The following is a 21,584-nucleotide window of genomic DNA, read 5'->3' as shown; positions in this document are numbered from 1 at the left end:
ATCCTAAAGATTGATTCTATACTTAGTTTGACAAGTTTCTAAGACCTGTAATATAACTTTTTAAACTTTTCGTCCGAATGGACTAGAACGCGCTTTTGGATTTGTTTACCAAACAAAATAAGTTATTTGGACATAAATTATGGACATTATCGAAACAAAACAAGCATTTATTGTGGAACTGCGATTCCTGGGAGTGCATTCTGATGAAGATCATCAAAGGTACGTGAATATTTATAATGCTATTTCTGACTAATGTTGACTACCCAACATGGTGGATATTTCTCTGGCTGGTTTGGGCTCTGAGCGCCGCTCTCAGATTATGCTTTTTCCGTAAAGTAAAAAAAAAATCTGACACAGCGGTTGCATTAAGCCTTTAAAAATTGTCTCATTCAGAATATGCACTAATAAGTTCCTTTTTATCTTAGCAGACTAAGAAAAACTAGTGTGATGAGAGAAAATCCCAGGAAAATGCCAAATTATTAAGGATAGGTGAACTTTGGTTTGTGGAAGCGTCGTGGCCCAGTTGATATAATTTGATTAAAGATTTGAAGGGAAGCCAGAGCAGAGGCAGCTGTGTCCCGTACAGGAGGACAAAGAGTGTCTTCTGTTAATGACTGACCCGGTCAGATGGTCTACTCTACTCAATGACACAAATTAGTCCTAACTTGTAATTTGTTACACTAACTATGTTACTGTAAATGCTTGCATTACATTCTGTCACCATAACTCACTGTGTTATTCACTCAGGGGCATCATTCATACACTTAGTCTCCCAAAGTAGAAGTCATTACACTTTAAAACCTCTTAAGGATCCACATCTTTTTTTCAATTTTTACCTAAATCTAACTGCCTGTAGCTCAGGCCCTGAAGCAAGGATATGTATATTCCTGATACCATTTGAAAGAAAACACTCTGAAGTTTGTGGAAATGTGAAATTAATGTAGGAGAATAACACATTAGATATGGTAAAAGATAATACAAAGAAAAAACCAACCATTTTTGTTCTCTTTGTACTGTCATCTTTGAAATATAAGAGAAAGGCAATAATGTATTATTCCAGTCCAGGCACAATTTAGATTTTGGCAAATAGATGGCAGCAGTGTACGTGCAAAGTTTAAGACTGCCCAAATGTGCCTAGTTGGTTTATTAATAACTTTTCAAATTCATAACTGTGCACTCTCCTCAAACAATAGCATGGTATTATTTCACTGTAAATTGGACAGTGCAGTTAGATTAAGAAGAATTTAAGCTTTCTGCCAAAATCAGATATGTCTGTGTCCTGGGAAGTGTTCTTGTTACTTACAACTTCATGTTAATCGCATTAGCCTACGTTAGCTCAACTGTCCAGCGGGGGACCTACCGATCCTGTAGAGGTTTTAAAAAAGATTTCTGTGGATCCCTCTGACACGCAGAGACACCACACATGAAGTAAGCAGTGCATATGCTAGCCATGGGCTCCCGAGTAGCGCAGCGGTCTAAGGCACTGCATCTCAGTGCTAGAGGCTTCACTACAGACCCTGGTTCGATTCCAGGCTGCATCACATCTGGTCGTGATTGGGAGTCCCATAAGGAGGAGCACAATTGGCCCAGCGTCGTACGGAGTAACAAATACGAATTTGTTCTTAACTTCTTTGGGGCAGAGGGCAATATTTTCACATCCGGATGAAAAGCGTGTCCAAAGTAAACAGCCTGCTACTCTGGCTCAGAAGCCAGGATATGCATATTATTAGAAGATTTGGATAGAAAACACTCTGAAGTTTGGAAAACTGTTTGAATGATTCGGAGTATAACAGAACTTATTTGGCAGGCGAAACCCCGAGGACAAACCATCCAGGATTTTTTTCTAGTGAGGTCACTCTCTTTCCAATGGGTTTTCATTGGGAATCTAGAATTCTAAGGCAGGGGCTTCGCTTCCACTGGATGTCAAGTCTTTAGAAATTGGTTGAGGTTTTTAATTTGTGTAATGAAGAAGTACGGCCATCCAGAACGAGGGTAATTTGACGTGTACTGTTAGAGGTGCGTGACCAGAAATGCTCGCTACACTTTGTTATCATCCTGTATTGAACGCTGTTTATCCCGTCTTCAATTTTATTGATTATTTACGTAAAAAAATACCTAAAGTTGTATTACAAAAGTAGTTTGAAATGTTTAGACAATGCTTACAGGTAACTTTTGAGATATTTTGTAGTCACGTTTCGCAAGTTGGAACCGGTGTTTTTCTGGATCAAACGAGCCAAATAAATGGACATTTTGGATATATATCGACGGAATTAATCTAACAAAAAGGACCATTTGTGATGTTTATGGGACATATTGGAGTGCCAACAGAAGAAGCTCGTCAAAGGTAAGGCATGAATGTTTTATTTCTGTGTTTTGTGTCGCGCCTGCAGGGTTGAAATATGCTTTTCTCTCTTTGTTTACTGGGGTGCTATCCTCAGATAATAGCATCGTTTGCTTTCGCCGTAAAGCATTTTTGAAATGTGAGACGTTGACTGGATTCACAGCAAGTGTAGCTTTCATTTGGTATATTGAATGTGTGATTTCATCCAAGTAAAATCTTTATAGTAATTTATTTGAATTTGGCGCACTGCATTTTCACTGGATGTTGGCCAGGTGGGACGCTACCGTCCCACATATCCCAGAGAGGTTAATCTGGGTATAGGTGATCCCAGCTCAAATCAATAATTGAATGGACTTTTATTTGCCAAACAATCACCACAAAACACTCAAATCACTACCACAACTGTTATTATTTGCATTTAAATCTTACTAATTTGATAAAAATGTGGGTAAATCTGGACTGGAGACTGTTTTTGTCGATAAAGATTTGGATTATGATGCAGATGACCTTTGACCTAACGCCATTGAGAAGCATCTCTGTTTGATCCAACTGAGGACCAATAATCTCTCTCTGTCTCTTGCCCCATGCTCCCTCTCTTGCCTGGTTCTCGGCTGTCAATGAAATGCAGCAGGACAGAAATAACCTGGTAAGTAGAACTGACCCCCTCATCCTCCCTCTTGACCCCTCCCCCTCTTACCTGTCAATCATTTAGAGCTCATGCAACACATTATGTTTTGTGATCCCATGTCTGTATTTCGATTTTGTCACTGTTTATGCCGAAGGTTGTGTTTTTGTTGGTGTTTGTTATCATGATAGTATTTTTCACCTGGTGGTCAGTGACATTAAACGTTGTCCGTCCATTTGAATTTATCAATACAGTAAAACATTTTTGTGATTTTTAAAATTTTTATTTAACCTTTTATTTAACCAGGTTAAAAACCCATTGAGGTTTTAAACCTATTTTGCGAGGGTGACCTGGCAAGAAGGCAAAACAGGGAAATAGCAGCGTGTCCATAAAACGTTACATAAAAATACAGAATACACACAAAAGACAGTGTCACAAGTTAAAGATTACAATTGAAGATTAGAAACAACTGCAGTTATCACAAACAGCGTTGTCGATCAGAGTCTTAAAAACAGGCAAGGACACTAACTGCCCTAACTTTAAAATCTTCTGAAGCATGTTCCAGGATGAATGGGCATTATGGGAGAAAGATTGTTTCCCCATCTCAGTTCTAGCCTTAGGAACAGACAAAGAGAGCAGTGACTGTGAACGAAGACTATATTGAGTGACTGATCTGGTCAGTAAATGTATTGCGATTTGATACTGTGATTTTATTGAGATTAGATGTTCAAACATATTTACTCACCATATGTCTGCTGCAGAGGGACAAAATAGAGCCATGCGAGAACTAGTTTTAATCAGTCATGGAAATAAAAGTGCTGAAAATGAATTGGCTCCCTATTTAAAGAAAAAAAGATGGGGAACAAGTTATGAAGGAAAAGCACTGGAGTAGGGGCAGGTATAGCCAACAGCCAATAATATTGTGATATTGTCAATATGACTTGACTTCAAAAATAATATTGTCTACTGTCAAACAAGCTTTGCAGTAATGATCAATTAGCGGATATTGCCACTTGAATCTGTCACAGGTGAATTACTATCAGAACCTAAATTAATCAACCGAAGATTCTCCCTTTTCTAGAACAAATTGTACACCTCTGTTTGTAAATCCAGTCAGATCAAGTCTTCTTTTTAAAGAGATAAGAACTCCTCTTCTTTCAACAGAGGAAGCCAGCTTGAGAGCCCACAAGTCTCTCTCTATGAACTCAAAGGGGCATTGGATAACATGAATAAAGGCAAATCACCTGGTTGTGACGTTATTCCGCCTGAGGTCAATTTCAAATGTTGGAACCAATTAGGTCCACTGTTACTTGAAATGATAAACACAGCCGTTCACAAAGGTTTATTTGGAAGGGGCGTAAATACAGCACTAATTTAGCTTTTATTAAAAAAAAAAAAAAAAATTAAAGGTTCATGACACCACCCAGTGCGCTCACTATCGCTCTCTATCTGTGATAAACACAGATATGAAACAATTTTCAAAAATTCTGTCGTCCTGTCCCCAAAGCGTATTTGTTCAAAAAAGACAGCCCCCATTACATGCTTCATCAGAAACCAATGCTCCATGGGCAGTTCTATCTCTCGACGTAGAAAAATAATTTGATAGACTAGAATGGTCATATCTTTGATCGGTGTTGGATAATATGGAACTTGGCTCCAATTTCATTAATATGATTTTAAATTATGTATGCCAATCCCTCAGACATAGTAATAACAGGCAGTGCCTGCTCTGTTCCATTCAGAATAACTAGAAGTTGCAGGCAAGGTGATCCCATCTCACCTCTGCTATTTTTGTCTATGGAGCCCCTGAGCCTGACAATTCGACAAATCGAAAGTAATTGCACCAATATCTCTCCATTCTGCAGATCACGAAATCTCATTTATACACGAAGTATACAAAATATTAAGGACACATGCTCTTTCCATGTATGGACTGACCAGGTGAAAGCTATGATCCCTTATTGATGTCACTTGTTAAATCCACTACAGTCAGTGTAGATGAAGGGGAGGAGACAGGTTAAAGAAGGATTTTTAAGCCTTGACAAGTAAGACATGGATTGTGTATGTGTGCCATTCAGAGGATGAATGGGCAAGACAAAATATTTAAGTGCCTTTGAACGAGGTATGGTAATAGGTGCCAGGTGTACTAGTTTGCGTCAAGAACTGCAACGCTGCTGAGTTTTTCACGCTCAACCGTTTCCCGTGTGTAGTAAGAATGGTCCACCACCCAAAGGACATCCAGCCAACTTGACACAACTGTGGGAAGCATTGGAATCAACATGGGTCTATTCCCTGATGAATTGAGGCTGTTCTGAGGTTAAAGGGGGGGGTACGCAACTCAATATTAGTAAGGTGTTCCTCAATCCCTCCCAAACGTTTTGAAGATCATAGACAAATTCAGCTCCATCTCAAGTAAATCTAACCAAATCTGCCCTCCTGCCTCAAGACATATGGAATCCCAATCGTTTCCCATTTTAAATATTTGGGAATAGATATACAGTACCGGTCAAAGGATTGGACACACCTACTCATTCAAGGGTTTTTCTTTATTTGTACAGTTTTCTACATTGTAGAATAATAGTGAAGACATCGGAACTATGAAATAACACATATGGAATCTTGGAGTAACCAAAAAAAAGTGTTAAACAAATGAAAATATATTTGAGTTTCTTCAAAGTAGCCACCCTATGCCTTGATGACCGCTTTGCTCTTTGATGCACGCTAACTATTCAATTATATCAATTTGTGTATTGTGCATGTAGCCCCCCCCAACAAGAAAAATGTATAAAGATTTAGTCACAAAAATCAAATAAAAAAATATCCCGATATATAACTATATATTTTTCCCCCATCACTATTCAATACATGCCATACCTTCGTATTTGTTTTTATCTATCATCTGTTTGACTGTTGTACCTTTTTTAACGTAGTCTAGATCCAGATCTGTATGTGCCCTTGCCAACTCCATTACTGTCATTATCAAGCCAAACATGACAATTTTGTATGACAATGAGTGACAGGGAGTTGGCATGATAGCACAAAAAGACTGGCACTCAGGCTACCATGAACGCTGGTGTGACTGGTGTCATAATCATGGCATCCACTCACATTGTCTTATCCTTTCATGTTGAGCAGTTGTCCAACAACCCAGAGAGAATGTGTAGTAGTGACTGACTGACATTGTTCTTGGCTGCTCTTCTATAGAACCCCAACCAAAAGCCTGTCATTCTGAGGAAGAGGAGACAAAGGATCAAGATTGAAGCCAATTGGGAGCTCTTCTACTACAGGTAGCTACACTTGGTCACATACTCACAAAATGGCTTCCTTACTGTCTCTTACTAGTATAGGCTTAATTGTGTTTTGCCCTCAATCATTTTTCATGTATATAAATGTTTCTCCATCTGGAGCAGCCTTCTACTTTAAATTATGAAATAAATTCAATCAATGCATGAAAAGTGATTGATTTTGGTTTTGGATAAGTAGTCCCATCTCTGGTTCTCCTTTGTCGCAGGTTCCAGTTGGACCACGCACGGCCCAACCTCATCTGGAACCTGAAGACACGGGAGGAGCTGCGGGATGCTCTGGAGGGAGAGATGAGGGCCTTTGGTGTAGACCGCGAGCTGGGCAACGCTAGCGTCATTTCCTGGAACCACCAGGAGTTTGAGGTCATGGTTCAAACCAAATTACGATGATATGATCATTAATCCACACAGCATGTGGATTGGTAGCTAACGTGTGTGTGGGTTGTGTGCTTTTGCGTGTGTGTGTGTTGCAGGTCAAGTACGAGTGCCTTTCGGATGAGATCAAGATTGGTGATTATTACCTGCGTCTGCTGCTGGAAGAGGATCAGACGGACGAGTCGAGGTCCATCAAGAGATCGTAAGATATCCGCTACCTACGACATGATCAGCCGTCTAATGTCTAAGCCATCTAATGACAATGTTGCTCTTGAATCCAATTGAAAGGCATAACTTAAAATGTTTCAATTGTTACATTTTTCCAAAGTAAACGTTTCAATCACAATATTCCTCCGTCCATACATCACTCTCTTTCTCGTGCTCTCTCTCTCTGTTTCCCTCTCTTAGGTATGAGTTCTTCAATGAGCTCTACCACCGTTTCCTGCTCACACCCAAAGTCACCATGAAGTGCCTGTGCCTACAGGCCCTCACTATCGTCTATGGGAAGTGCTGCAATGAGATTGGCCCCTTCACTGACACCAAGTACATCATGGGCATGCTGGACCGGGTCAGTGGTGCTGACACAGACAAACCAAAGCAGTATAGCCGAAGCAGTATAGCAAACTGAAGCTTTATAGCTCAACATTTTTGCATGAATGGTTCAGCCAAAGAGAACTCAATTGCAGTGCACGCTTGGCCCCGCAAAAACACATCGGCGGGGGTTGGCTTGGCTGGGAAACTCACTATATGAAAGCTGAAGGCTATCTAATAAAATACCAGTTTTATATCAATCTAAAATATATACCTTGTAGGCTAATGCATAATAACTAAATGTAATCATTATACACTGAACCATACTTAAACGCAACTTATAAAGTGTTAGTTTCATGAGCTGAAATAAAAGATCCCAGAAATGTTCCATTGGCACAAAAAGCTGTTAGTGAGCATTTCTCCTTTGCTAAGATGATCCATCCACCTGACAGGTGTGGCATATCAAGAAGCTGATTAAACAGCATGATCAGTACACAGGTGCACCTTGTGCTGGGGACAGTAAAAGGCCACTCTAAAATGTGCAGTTTTGTCACAACTCAATGCCACAGATGTCAAAAATGTTGAGGGAGCGTGCAATTGGCATGCTAAGTGCAGGAATGTCCACCAGAGCTGTTGCCAAAGAATTGAATTTTCATTTCTCTCCAATGTCGTTTTAGAGAATTTGTCAGACATGGCCTTCTAGGCAGAGTTGCAAAGAAAAAGCCATATCTCAGACTGGCCAATAAAAATAAAAGATTAAAGATGGACAAAATAACTCACACTGGACAGAGGAACTCTGCCTAGAAGGCCAGCATCCCGGAGTCGCCTCTTCACTGTTGACGTTGAAACTGGTGTTTTGCGGGTACTATTTAATAAAGCTGCCAGTTGAGGACTTGTGACGCATCTGTTTCTCGAACTAGACACTCTAATGTATTCTTGCTCAGTTTCCCACTGCTCTTTCTATTCTGGTTAGAGCCAGTTTGCGCTGTTCTGTGAAGGGAGAAGTACACAGCGTTGTACGAGATTTTCAGTTTCTTTGCAATTTCTCACATGGAATAGCCTTTATTTCTCATAACAAGAATAGACTGACAAGTTTCAGGAGAAAGTTATTTGTTTCTGGCCATTTTGAGCCTGTAATCGAACCCACAAATGTTGATGTTCCTGATACTCAACTAGTCTAAAGAAGGCCAGTTGTATAGCACAGTTTTCAGCTGTGCTAACTAAAGGGTTTTCTAATGATCAATTAGCCTTTTAAAATAATAAACTAGCTAACACAACGTGCCATTGGAACACAGGGGTGATGGTTGCTGATAATGGGCCTCTGTACGCCTATGTAGATTTTCCATATAAAATCTGCAGATTCCAGCCACAATAGTCATTTACAACATTAACTATGTCTACACTGTATTTCTGATCAATTTGATGTTATTTTAATGGACACAAAATTAGCTTTTCTTTCAAAAACAAGAACATTTCTAAGTGACCCCAAACTTTTGAACGTGTGTGTGTATATTTGGTATGTATGTATGTACAGTTGAAGTGGGACGTTTACATACACTTAGGCTGTAGTCAATAAAACTTGTTTTTCAACCACTCCACAAATTTCTTGTTAACAACCTATAGTTTTGGCAAGTTGGTTAGGACATCTACTTTGTGCATTACACAAGTCAATTTTCCAACAATTGTTTACAGACAGATTATTTCACTTTCGGTTTACTGTATCACAATTCCAGTGGGTCAGAAGTTTACATACACTAAGTTGACTGTGCCTTTTTAACAGCTTGGAAAATTACAGATAATGATGTCATGGCTTCTGATAGGCAAATTTACATCCATTGAGTCAATTGGAGGTGTACTTGTGGATGGATTTCAAGGCCTACCTTCAAACTCGGTGCCTCTTTGCTTAACATCATGGGGAAATCAGCCAAGACCTCAGAAAATACATTGTAGACCTCCTGTCTCGCATTCTGTCTCCTAGAGATTAACGTATTTTGGTGCGAGAAGTGCAAATCAATCCCAGAACAGCAGCAAAGGACCTTGTGAAGATTCTGGAGGAAACGGGTACAAATGTATCTATATCTACAGTAAAACGAGTCCTCAGCGAGGAAGAAGCCACTGCTCCAAATCCGCCATTAAAAAAAGACAGACTACGGTTTGCAACTGCACATTGGACAAAGATCGTACCTTTTGGAGAAATGTCCTCTGGTCTGATGAAACACAAATAGAACTGTTTGGCCATAATGACCATCGTTATGTTTGGGGGGAAAAGGGGGATGCTTGCAAGCTGAACAACATCCCTACCGTGAAGCACGGGGTGGCAGCATCATGTTGTAGGGGTGCTTTGCTGCAGGAGGGACAGGTGCATTTCACAAAATAGATGGCATCATGAGAGGGGGAAATTATGTGGATATATTGAAAAAAAGTATTTAGTCAGCCACCAATTGTGCAAGTTCTCCCACTTAAAAAGATGAGAGGCCTGTAATTTTCATCATAGGTACACTTCAATTATGACAAGACAAAATGAGAAAAAAAATCTAGAAAATCACATTGTAGGATTTATTTATTTATTTATTTGCAAATTATGGTGGAAAATAAGTATATGGTCACCTACAAACAAGCAAGATTTCTGGCTCTCACAGACCTGTAACTTCTTCTTTAAGGGGATTCTCTGTCCTCCACTCGTTACCTGTATTAATGGCACCGGTTTGAACTTGTTATCAGTATAAAAGACGCCTGTCCACAACCTCAAACAGTCACACTCCAAACTCCACTATGGCCAAGACCAAAGAGCTGTCAAAGGACACCAGAATCAAAATTGTAGACCTGCACCAGGCTGGGAAGACTGAATCTGCAATAGGTAAGCAGCTTGGTTTGAAGAAATCAACTGTGGGATCAATTTTTACCAAAATATAACTTTTTGGTAAAAACTCAACTCGTCGTGTTTGGAGGACAAAGAATGCTGAGTTGCATCCAAAGAACACCATACCTACTGTGAAGCATGGGGGTGGAAACATAATGTTTTGGGGCTGTTTTTCTGCAAAGGGGCCAGGACGACTGATCCGTGTAAAGGGAAGAATGAATGGGGCCATGTATCGTGAGATTTTGAGTGAAAACCTCCTTCCATCAGCAAGGGCATTGAATATGAAACGTGGCTGGGTCTTTCAGCATGACAATCCCAAACACACCGCCCGGGCAACGAAGGTGTGGCTTCGTAAGAAGCATTTCAAGGTCCTGGAGTGCCCTAGCCAGTCTCCAGAACTCAACCCCATAGAAAATCTTTGGAGGGAGTTGAAAGTCCGTGTTGCCCAGCAACAGCCCCAAAACATCACTGCTCTAGAGGAGATCTGCATGGAGGAATGGGCCAAAATACCAGCAACAGTGTGTGAAAACCTTGTGAAGACTTACAGAAAACGTTTGACCTCTGTCATTGCCAACAAAGGGTAAATAACAAAGTATTGAGAAACTTTTGTTATTGACCAAATACTTATTTTCCACCATAATTTGCAAATAAATTAATTAAAAATCCTACAATGTGATTTTTCTGGATTTTCCCCCCCCCCTCATTTTGTCTGTCATAGTTGAAGTGTACCTATGATGAAAATTACAGGCGCCTCATCTTTTTCAGTGGGAGAACTTGCACAATTGGTGGCTGACTAAATACTTTTTTGCCCCATGTATGTATGTTATGTATGTATGTGTATATATAATAACCCATCGTTCATTAGTTAAATATAAGGCTAATACTGCATTGAATGTATTACCTGCACTATGTTGCACTAACCACCAGTGACGACAGTTATGTTTTTGGATCCAATATCCCTAAATGGATGTTGATCATCTGCTGAAATGACAATGTTTCCATTTCTATAGTCATGTTCCAAAGAGTCTTTTATTTAATTATTTTTTTTGCCTATTTAAAACGACCAAATGTCGGCCTTTTACCAGATCTGAATATTTTTCCATGAACCGTATGCCTAACTGATCAAATTCCTATATATACATTATAATGTTCTGCCCATTAATTTATTTATTTTAGGCCATAGTGTAAAAAAACAGCCATACATGGGGCCTCCCGGGTGGCGCAGTGGTCTAGGGCACTGGAGACTCTCGGTTTGGGCCCAGGCTCTGTCGCAGCGGGCGGCGACCTGGAGGTCCGTGGGGCGACGCACAATTGGCCTAGCGTCGTCCGGGTTAGGGAGGGTTTGGCTGGTAGGGATATCCTTGTCTCATAGCGTACCATCGACTCCTGTGCCAGGCGCAGTGCACGCTAACCAGGTCGCCAGGTGCACGGTGTTTCCTCCAACACATTGGTGCGGCTGGCTTCCGGGTTGGATGCGCGCTGTGTTAAAGAAGCGGTGCGGCTTGGTTGGGTTGTGTTTCGGAGGACGCATGGCTTTCGACCTTCGTCTCTCCCAAGCCCGTACGGTTGTAGCGATGAGACGAGATAGTAACTACTAACAGTTTGAGACCACGAAATTGGAAAAGGGGGTAAAATGATTTTACATTTAAAAAAAAAAAACAGCCATACATGATTAAAACATTTTGATAATAGGCTACACAGCTTTTCCCCTCCCAAATACAGGGGAACTCGACATATTACACATATGCCGTCTAAGCCACACACACATACTGTCAGTTTTTTTTGGCACAGTTCTGAAATGGTAACTCCTCCCTCTCCCCCTCTGTATTTACAGTCTACAGACAAACTGGAACGAGACAGACTGATCCTTTTCCTTAACAAACTCATTCTCAACAAGAAAAATGTGAAGGAGGTGATGGACTCCAATGGAGTTCGCATCCTAGTGGACCTGCTCACCCTGGCCCACCTACACACCAGCCGAGCCACCGTCCCACTACAGGTAGGTCTTCACCGCTGCCCTGTCTGACACCCAAATGGTAGCATATTCTTCTCATCACATATCGAAAGTTATGTTTTGATACAGTTACAGGTGATTGAAGCGTATAGCTGTTGGAATTCAACTCGAATTTTGGCAGCTATATGCTTCAGTAACAGGCCAGTCTGTCTGGTTTCATGCTAATAACATGTCTGTCAGAGCAATGTGATCGAGGCCGGGGCGGACATGAAGAGGGAGAGCGAGAAGGAGTGGTACTTTGGGAACGCGGACAAAGAGAGGAGGGGCCCCTTTAGCTTCGAAGAGGTATGTTTCTATTGAATGCCAAACCCAGACTAATGCTTAGCTCTACTTCAAAAGAAAGCTCTTAGGTCTGATTATCTGGATCCAGTTGCATTAATTAGTTTTTTTGTTGGTATCTCCATGAAAAGGTACATTTTGTAACATGGGTGAACTATCCCTAAGTATGATATCTTTATGACAACACATGCATGTGCCCCCCCGCTCCAGATGCAGGAATTCTGGAACACAGGAGTGCTGACGGCCAAGACGCGGTGCTGGGCCCAGGGCATGGACAGCTGGCGCCCCCTGCATGCCATCCCCCAGCTCAAGTGGTGCCTGCTAGCCAGCGGGCAGGCAGTGATGAACGAAACAGACCTGGCCACGCTCATCCTCAACATGCTCATCACCATGTGCTCCTACTACCCCAGCAGGTAGGGAGAAGATCATCAGTTATCTCCTTTTCCCCACTTCTGTTCTCTCTCAATGTCTCTTACTTTCTTTCGTTCTTTCTTTCATTCCCCCTCTTGCTCTTTCATTCTCACTTTAATTTTCTCCCTCTTTTATCCTCTTTCATTTTGTCTCTCACTGAAACTCAGTTTAAAGTGTGAGTCTGTCTCGGTCTTTCCCCAGGGACCAGGACAATGCCATTATTCGTCCCTTACCCAAGATCAAGAGAATGATCAGTGACAACACCTGCCTCCCTCACATTGTCCAGGTGAGTGAAAACAACTTATTATCAGCTCCATCTCCCTCCCATAGTTAATAACATTCACATGTTTGGTTGTCATTCAAATCACTATCCTACCACTTTAGCCAGCTGGACTGGTATTCATAAAGGATCTCGGATAAGGTGTGCTGATCTAGGATCAGGTACCACGCTCCATTGTTTATAATCTAAAAGGTCAAACTTATCCTAGATCAGTACTCGTACTCTGAAACGCTTTATGATTACGAGCCCTGAAATGTACCGAGTTAAATGTAGACCCAGGTCTCCCTTGTGAAAGATGTCTTCTGACCTCAATGGCACTTCCTGGTTAAATAAAATGTAATGATATGTGTACTATTTCCTCCTCCCTTCTCCAATCAGCTGCTGCTGACCTTTGACCCCATCCTGGTAGAGAAGGTGGCCAACGTGCTGTACCTGGTGATGCAGGACAACCCCAACCTGCAACGCCTCTACCTCACCGGCATCTTCTTCTTCATCATGATGTACACCGGCTCCAATGTGCTGCCTGTGGCCAGGTCAGACTGGTGGAGAGATGCAACCAGACACACACACATGTCATACACTCACGCACACACTACGATCCACGCATGACCGACTTGCCAAAACTATAGTTTAACAAGAAATTTGTGGTTGAAAAATAAGTTTTAATGACTCACACATAAGTGTATGTAAACTTCCGACTTCGTGTGTGTGTGTGTGTCTATCCATCCATGTGTTTTTAATGATTTTTCTGTTGGCCTACATTATGTCTTGTGGTTTCCTTTAGGTTCCTGAAGTACACTCACCTGAAGCAGGCCTTTAAGTCAGACGAGGCCAAAGGTACAGACATCGTGCAGCGCAGTGTTCTGGGGCCGGTCCTGCCCGAGGCCATGGTGTGTTACCTGGAAAACTACGAGGCAGAACGCTTTTCCGAGATCTTCCTTGGAGAGTTTGACACGCCAGAGGCCATCTGGAGCAGTGAGATGAGGTAGACACAAGCTTGCTGTTATTGTCCTTTGATGGTCTTTTGCACAGTCTGGAATCAAATCTCAGGCACTATCCCCAATGTTTTCTTTTTACCGGATTAGAAGGACCAGATGGGTGTTGAAGGAATGTTTTTGGAACAAGTCTCTCTCTCTCTCATCTACACATCTGCCTCGTCCCCCCCTCCCAGGCGGCTGATGATAGAGAAGATTGCGGCCCATCTGGCCGACTTCAGCCCACGGCTGTACAGCAACACGCGGGCCCTCTACCAGTACTGCCCCATCCCCGTGGTCAGCTTCCCCCAGCTGGACAACGAGCTCTTCTGCAACATCTATTACCTCCGGCACCTGTGTGACGCCAACCGCTTCCCGAACTGGCCCATCCGAGAGCCCGTATGTTGATGTTAACTGTGCGTGTGTGCGTGCAACTATATGATGGTAGAATGGGCTTGTGAGAGGCTGATTGACAAATGAAAGTGTGTTTTGGAAGAGTTTCTGACTGCAGCACCTATACTAAAAGTGTATATGAAAGGGATGGAGACCCTAATAGTGCTATCATCATTGGTCTCTATTGTATTCTGCCCCCTGCAGGTGAAGCTGCTGAAGGATGCCCTGGAGGCCTGGAAGAGGGAAGTGGAGAAGAAGCCTCCCTCCATGTCTGTAGATGATGCCTACGAAGTCCTCATCCTGCCCAAGGGTCAGGGACAGTAAGTGGCCATTCATATATGAAGATAAATATGCTTCTCCCTTCCCTCTACAAGATGTATATTGGTACTCTGTAGATGGAATATTTTAGATTTTCTGATTGTTATACAATTGTTTTTCCACAGGCATGAGGAGAGTAAGATCAGGAAGGCCTACTTCAGACTGGCACAGAAGTACCATCCGGACAAGAACCCAGAGGGCAGGGTATGTTACCTTACCATTGCTGCAAAGCAATTTATTTTAAATTAGGCCCACTCGGCTGTGCCTTACAAGTAATACAACAACTGTTCTATTACCAGTTTGATCATATACCACAAGTTTTGAAATATAATTTTTAAATGGTCTGAGAATAACAACAATGTAGGGCACTTCAAGCATAGCCAAAATGCAGTGATAATGTATTGGGCCTATAGCCTACTGCACAAACCCCGTTGCTACAGAACAGTTTTTAATTGTATTATGTTGCATAGGCTTATGTTTTTAAGTCATGTTTTTATCTGAGCGGTGGATCTCGGCGTCCATTTTGACTCAAAGTGACCACAGATCTCGGGATTAGGATGCCATTTGGGGCATAGCTATTATCATCAGAGTTTGAGCAGTTTTCCCCTCCTGTCTTGGAGCATTTACTTTCATTGTTCAGAGTTGTGTGTGTTCATGGCTGTGTCTCTTTGTGTGTTCAGGACATGTTTGAGAAGGTGAACAAGGCCTATGAGTTCCTGTGCACCAAGTCGGCCCGCATTATTGATGGCCCCGACCCTGAGAACATCATCCTCATCCTCAAAGCCCAGAGCATCCTCTTCAACAGACACAAACAAGGTCTGACATTCTAATACTCTCTGCATCATTCTGCATTGTCTGTAGTATTGTATTTTTTTTAATGGTATTAAGGTGAATTGGACATAAAAACAGACAACAATTATAATGTCAGGGCATATTAACTTGCATTGGTTTTTGGACGCAAATGCTAAAAGGTTAGCATTTGGAGACGGTGGCCATGTAAATAAAACCAAAGGATTGGATTGCTATCTTACCTTGTCCATAGACTGCTTACAGGCCAAATAAACCAATATGTTGTTTTGTAAATTGGGTGAACTATCCCTTTAAGGCAAGCTCTTGTTATCCTTTGTCGACAGAACTGGAACCTTACAAGTACGCCGGCTACCCAATGCTCATCAAGACCATCACCATGGAGACGGGTGACGAGCAGCTGTTCTCCAAGAGCTCCCCCCTGCTCCCAGCTGCAATCGAGCTGGCCTTCCACACGGTCAACTGCTCTGCCCTCAACGCTGAGGAACTACGCAGAGAACGCGGCATTGAGGTAAAACTAACAACACTACTGGCTGTTCACATATCAGGGTCATATTCAATGGAAGTAAATGACTATAACAGGGAGGTGTCCAATAAGAAATGTTAGTTTTTCATTTTCCGTTGCAAAACATTTTGCTACGTTTTGAAACCGTGTGCGCTAATAAATACATTTTACATTTAAGTCATTTAGCAGACGCTCTTATCCAGAGCGACTTACAAATTGGTGCGTTCACCTTAAGACATCCAGTGGAACAGCCACTTTACAATAGTGCATCTAAATCTTTTAAGGGGGGTGAGAAGGATTACTTTATCCTATCCTAGGTATTCCTGAAAGAGGTGGGGTTTCAGGTGTCTCCGGAAGGTGGTGATTGACTCCGCTGTCCTGGCGTCGTGAGGGAGTTTGTTCCACCATTGGGGGCCAGAGCAGCGAACAGTTTTGACTGGGCTGCGCGGGAACTGTACTTCCTCAGTGGTAGGGAGGCGAGCAGGCCAGAGGTGGATGAACGCAGTGCCCTTGTTTGGGTGTAGGGCCTGATCAGAGCCTGGAGGTACTGAGGTGCCGTTCCCCTCACAGCTCCGTAGGCAAGCACCATGGTCTTGTAGCGGATGCGAGCTTCAACTGGAAGCCACTGGAGAGAGCGGAGGAGCGGGGTGACGTGAGAGAACTTGGGAAGGTATGGAGGCATGGAGCCCAGCCAACAGCGAGTTGCAGTAATCCAGACGGGAGATGACAAGTGCCTGGATTAGGACCTGCGCTGCTTCCTGTGTGAGGCAGGGTCGTACTCTGCGGATGTTGTAGAGCATGAACCTACAAGAACGGGCCACCGCCTTGATGTTAGTTGAGAACGACAGGGTGTTGTCCAGGATCACGCCAAGGTTCTTAGCGCTCTGGGAGGAGGACACAATGGAGTTGTCAACCGTGATGGCGAGATCATGGAACGGGCAGTCCTTCCCCGGGAGGAAGAGCAGCTCCGTCTTGCCGAGACGAAATACAATTCAGATATTGCAACAATGTTCACCTTTTGTGATCGACATTCTTACATTTATACTTTTCTGGTGTATAACATAGTCCACCAAAAATATCCCTCTCCCATTTCCACCAGATTCTGTTGGACGCCCTATCCCGGTGTGTCGCTGTTTTAACCGCTTCCAGCAAGACTGATGACATGGCTGTTCAAGTAAGACCACCACAGTGCCAGGCCGTGGTGGAGCGGTAACACTCCCTGGCACGTCTTATATACAATTCCCCCACCGGAGACAAGGATTCAAGCCTTGTGTTTACCCTTTCTATTCTTTATCCCACTTGCCTGTCTCCCCTTCTAATTTCTTTACTGTCTGAATAAAGTGTAAAATCACATTTAAAAAAATATATATATATTTAACAACACACCAGATACACAAACATCCCTCTGTCACACTAATTTCACTGTATTCTAACCCATACATGTCAGGCTGGAAATGAGTGTTTACTGTTCAGTGTCGTTAATGGGCTGTGTTATTTTGTCTGTTCCTAGGTGTGTGGCCAGGTGTGTAAGTGCTACAGTGTAGCGGCTCAGTTTGAGGAGTGCCGGGAGAAGATCATCGAGCTGCCCAACATCATCAGGGATCTGTGTCACATACTCTACTATGGGAAGGTGAGACCTCTACTTAATCATGTAACAACACCTTCTATCTCTGGCTCTGTATGTACTAATGAGATACCACTCTGTCATCCAATGCAGAAAGTACACCAACTTATACTTCCAAAAAGTGGCATTTTAAATGTGAGCACATACCTTCAATTGATAGCAATCATCTCTTATCCTCTTGCTCGCTCTCTCTCTCTCTCTCTCAGGGTCTCCAGCGGACAGCGGCACTGGCCGTGCAGTGCGTCAGCTCCTTCGCCGTGGACTACTTCCTGCAGACGCACCTGTACCATGCCGGCGTGCTCTGGCACCTCCTGGTGCATCTGTTCAACTATGACTACACGCTGGAGGAGAGCGGCGTGGCCACCAGCCAGGACACCAACCAGCAGGAGGTGGCCAACAGCCTGGCCAAGCTCAGCCTGGTGGCCCTCAGTCGTCTGGGGGGCTACGCCCCGACACACCCACCCCCTGGAGATGGAGGTGTAGTGGAGACTAACGGGGTGGAGGGGCAACCCCCGGAGAACCCTACAATTCGTAAGAGCCTGGCGGCCATGCTCACACCCTATATATCGAGGGGGTTAGGGTCGGGGGCACCGGCAGAGGTGAGTGATATTGGAAAAGGTGAAAGGGAATATGTAGATTAGACACAATTACACATACTCATAGACCCACTAGTTAAAACACTCTTGAGGATATACTCTGATATGCCACACTTCATGCTCGCTCACACACACTCACTCACTCATGCAGCTGTCCCTTGTCTTTTCCCCTGTGTGTCATACTAGGTATTGAAGCTGTTGAACAGCAACTCAGAGAACCCTTACCTGATCTGGAACAACGGGACCCGGGCCGAGCTTCTGGAGTTCCTAGAGGCACAGCAGGAGGCCAACATCAGGAGGGTGAGCAGAGCACTTGGACTGACTCTAGAATGTGGCTACGTCCCAAATGGCACCTTTTTCCCTGTATAGTGCCCTACTTTTGACCCGGGTCCTTTTGGGATGCTGCAATGGACATCTGTGTTATGATCACTGTAAAAGTGTATTATTAGGCCTGTATATAGAAATGTGTCTCTGTCTTAGGGGGATAACGATAAGAGCTTTGGCTCAGAGTTTGTGTTCAGTGACCATGGTAAAGAGCTTATCGTGGGCGAGGTCTTTGTCCGCGTCTACAACGAGCAGCCTGCCTATCCTCTAGAGGTGAGCCCCAACACTCAGTTTAGTGTCAAACCAAGCCCCATACCCGTCACTGTCAAACATTGTTCAATCAAATTGGTACTAACAACATTGTCATGCCATTAAGTAGCACACAGTCACGGTAATCCATTTGCTTCACGCAGCTCACAGTAATATCTGAAAACCTGCAGGTAATTATCTGGTAATGCGTACAGTACCAGTCAAAAGTTTAGACACACCTCATGTTTTTTTCTTTATTTTTACTTTTTAGTTTCTACATTGTAGAATACTGTTAAAGAAGACATCAAAAATATGAAGTAACATGTATGGAATCAGGTAGTAACCAAAAAAGTGTTAACAAATCAAAATGTATTTTATATTTGAGATTCTTCAAAGTAGTGTGAGCGGACCAAGTACTTGGAGGTTGCTCTAAAGCGGAAAGGTGGAATGAACTTGTCAAGAGCAAGTTTTCTTAATTGAACAAAGTTCTCTATTGAGGTATTTTTCCTTCTCAAACACTCCAACACAATCAAGGATGATATCCCAAGGAAAACACATTTCACAACAACAAGGAACAGAAGGTGAGTATCTTTAAACTATAACATAAATCACGGGTGTGTCACCGCCTTCATGATCTGTCCATGGAGAGCCCCCTTCGGGTGGTTGCCCGGATCCGTGGTGACCATTCCCTAGAGGTGGTGTGTCCCCTTCTCCCTTCCGAAAGGTACGTCCTCTCCTTTGTAGAAGCAAACACTTTTTTTTTTTCACCCCCTCTGCCAGTTCCCTCCTCGCTCTTGTAGGGGGAAGAGAATAGCTCATTAGTACCGTCAGCTGGCCTTAATTGCCTCTGATCACCTTCACTCACATGCCGGGTTGGGCTACTGTCTGTGGGAGCAAACAGTAGCCACCTCTGGTGGTCCTTCCACAGTAGCCACCATTTGACAGCTTTGCACACTCTTGACATTATCTCAACCAGTTTCACCTGGAATGCTTTTCCAACTGTCTTGAAGGAGTTCCCACAAATGCTGATCACTTGTTGGCTGCTTTTCCTTCACTCTGCGGTCCATCTTATCCCAAACCATCTCAGTTTGGTTGAGGTTGGGTGATTGTGGAGGCCAAGTCATCTGATGCAGCACTCTATCACAATTGCACTTGAAGAAACTTTCAAAGTTCTTGACATTTTCCGTATTCACTGACCTTATGTCTTAAAGTAATGATGGACTGTCGTTTCTCTTTGCTTATTTGAGCTGTTCTTGCCATAATATGGACTTGGTCTTTTACCAAATAGGGCTATCTTCTGTATACCACCCCAACCTTGTCACAACACAACTGATTGGCTCAAACACATTAAGAAGGAAATCACTTTTAGCGAGGCACACCTGTTAATTGAAATGCATTCCAGGCGAATAACTCATGAAGCTGGCTGAGAGAATGCCAAGAGTGTGCAAAGATGTCATCAAGGCAAAGGGCGGCAACTTTGAAGAATCTCAAATATATCATTTGTTTCACACTTTTTTGGTTACTACATGATTCCATACAGTATGTGTTATTTCATAGTTTTGATGTCTTCACTATTATTCTACAATGTAGAAAATAGTAAAAATAAAGAAAATCTCTGGAATGAGTAGGTCTGTCCAAACTTTTGACTGGTACTGTATGTATTTAGCTACAACCATGTAATTAAATAGAACACTAGTAATTTGATGTATTTCTATGGTTATAACCATCCAAATATTTAGTTTAAACATCAGATCAGATGTTATAGGCCTGGTTATTAGTCTGTAACAATGTCTCCCTGTTGATTATGGTCCAGTACCCCAAGGCATTTGCGGCCAGCCTGCTGGACTATGTGGGCTCCCAGGCCCAGTACCTCACCACCCTGCTGGCCATGTCCCAGAGCAACAAAGTGGAGTCCCAGCAGCACGCAGAGAGGCTCCACTGGGCTGAGATGGCCCTGGAGGCCTTGCGCAACGTCATTAAGAACAACCCAGGTACTGTATAATATACAACCACCGCTCATTCTTTAAAAAAATGCTTAGCTTTTTTCATTACCTGAACGTGTGCTCTGTGACCTGTGTTGACCCCAGGTTCGGAGACCGAGTGCATCGGCAATTTCAAGCTGCTCTTCTCCTTGTTACGGGTTCACGGGGCTGGGAAGGTGCAGCAAATAGCTTTGGAGGTACAGTGACACTCTCATCTCTCACTCACTCACTCTCTCACACACATTCACTCTTTGTTTTTCTCCCCAAGGTTGTGAACACGGTCACCTCCAACCAGGAATGTGTGGCCAACATCGCTGAGTCCCTGGTGCTGTCCAACCTACTGGTGCTGCTGCACTCCTTGCCTTCCAGTAAGACCACATAACACCTACTTCATCTACTACTCCTTTCTACACTATTCAAAACCTGTCTGATTTTATGTATTCCTTTCAGGCCGGCAGCTTGTACTGGAAACCTTGTACGCGTTGACCTCCAACACAAAGATAGTCAAAGAAGCTATGGCTAAGGGTCAGTATTATGCAGATTGTTATTGAATATACAGTATTATAGTAACTGCCAAAATAAAGGAAACACCAGCATAAAGTGTCTTAGTAGGTCGTTGGTCCACCACAAGCCACCAGAACAGCTTCAATGCGCCTTGGAATCAACAATGGCACATTTCCATACAGGATTTACCCCTTTTTTATTTACATTTTTTACCAAAAGGGTCAGACTTTTCTGTTTACATCTATGCGGGCTGGCACCTGTCTCTCACTGGGCCAAGCTCTTACCGGTGG

At 43.0% G+C, this 21,584-nt stretch overlaps 1 protein-coding gene across 5 annotated transcripts in view; it reads left to right on the top strand.

Moving 5' to 3' along the window:
- LOC115105197 (dnaJ homolog subfamily C member 13-like) overlaps positions 1-21,584 on the top strand; it is a 64,993-nt gene that overhangs the window by 37,335 nt on the left and 6,074 nt on the right. For all 5 annotated transcript variants that reach the window (XM_065007165.1, XM_029626924.2, XM_065007166.1 and 2 more), the window contains 25 exons: positions 2,970-2,987; positions 6,171-6,253; positions 6,478-6,631; positions 6,742-6,845; positions 7,052-7,211; positions 11,869-12,033; positions 12,229-12,333; positions 12,538-12,740; positions 12,940-13,024; positions 13,397-13,551; positions 13,803-14,003; positions 14,190-14,391; positions 14,590-14,705; positions 14,829-14,907; positions 15,384-15,519; positions 15,837-16,021; positions 17,115-17,189; positions 17,526-17,645; positions 17,846-18,238; positions 18,422-18,535; positions 18,716-18,832; positions 20,622-20,799; positions 20,896-20,987; positions 21,059-21,158; positions 21,241-21,315. In XM_065007165.1, the coding sequence (XP_064863237.1) occupies positions 2,970-2,987; positions 6,171-6,253; positions 6,478-6,631; positions 6,742-6,845; positions 7,052-7,211; positions 11,869-12,033; positions 12,229-12,333; positions 12,538-12,740; positions 12,940-13,024; positions 13,397-13,551; positions 13,803-14,003; positions 14,190-14,391; positions 14,590-14,705; positions 14,829-14,907; positions 15,384-15,519; positions 15,837-16,021; positions 17,115-17,189; positions 17,526-17,645; positions 17,846-18,238; positions 18,422-18,535; positions 18,716-18,832; positions 20,622-20,799; positions 20,896-20,987; positions 21,059-21,158; positions 21,241-21,315 (3,415 nt within the window). The remainder of the gene's footprint in view (positions 1-2,969; positions 2,988-6,170; positions 6,254-6,477; positions 6,632-6,741; positions 6,846-7,051; positions 7,212-11,868; positions 12,034-12,228; positions 12,334-12,537; positions 12,741-12,939; positions 13,025-13,396; positions 13,552-13,802; positions 14,004-14,189; positions 14,392-14,589; positions 14,706-14,828; positions 14,908-15,383; positions 15,520-15,836; positions 16,022-17,114; positions 17,190-17,525; positions 17,646-17,845; positions 18,239-18,421; positions 18,536-18,715; positions 18,833-20,621; positions 20,800-20,895; positions 20,988-21,058; positions 21,159-21,240; positions 21,316-21,584) is intronic.

The sequence above is a fragment of the Oncorhynchus nerka genome, linkage group LG22 (genome assembly GCF_034236695.1).
Source record: "Oncorhynchus nerka isolate Pitt River linkage group LG22, Oner_Uvic_2.0, whole genome shotgun sequence".
In the NCBI taxonomy this organism is placed as follows: Eukaryota; Metazoa; Chordata; class Actinopteri; order Salmoniformes; family Salmonidae; genus Oncorhynchus; species Oncorhynchus nerka.
The sequence above is the reverse complement of the archived record's forward strand: the minus strand, read 5'-3'. Positions and strand labels throughout refer to the sequence as shown.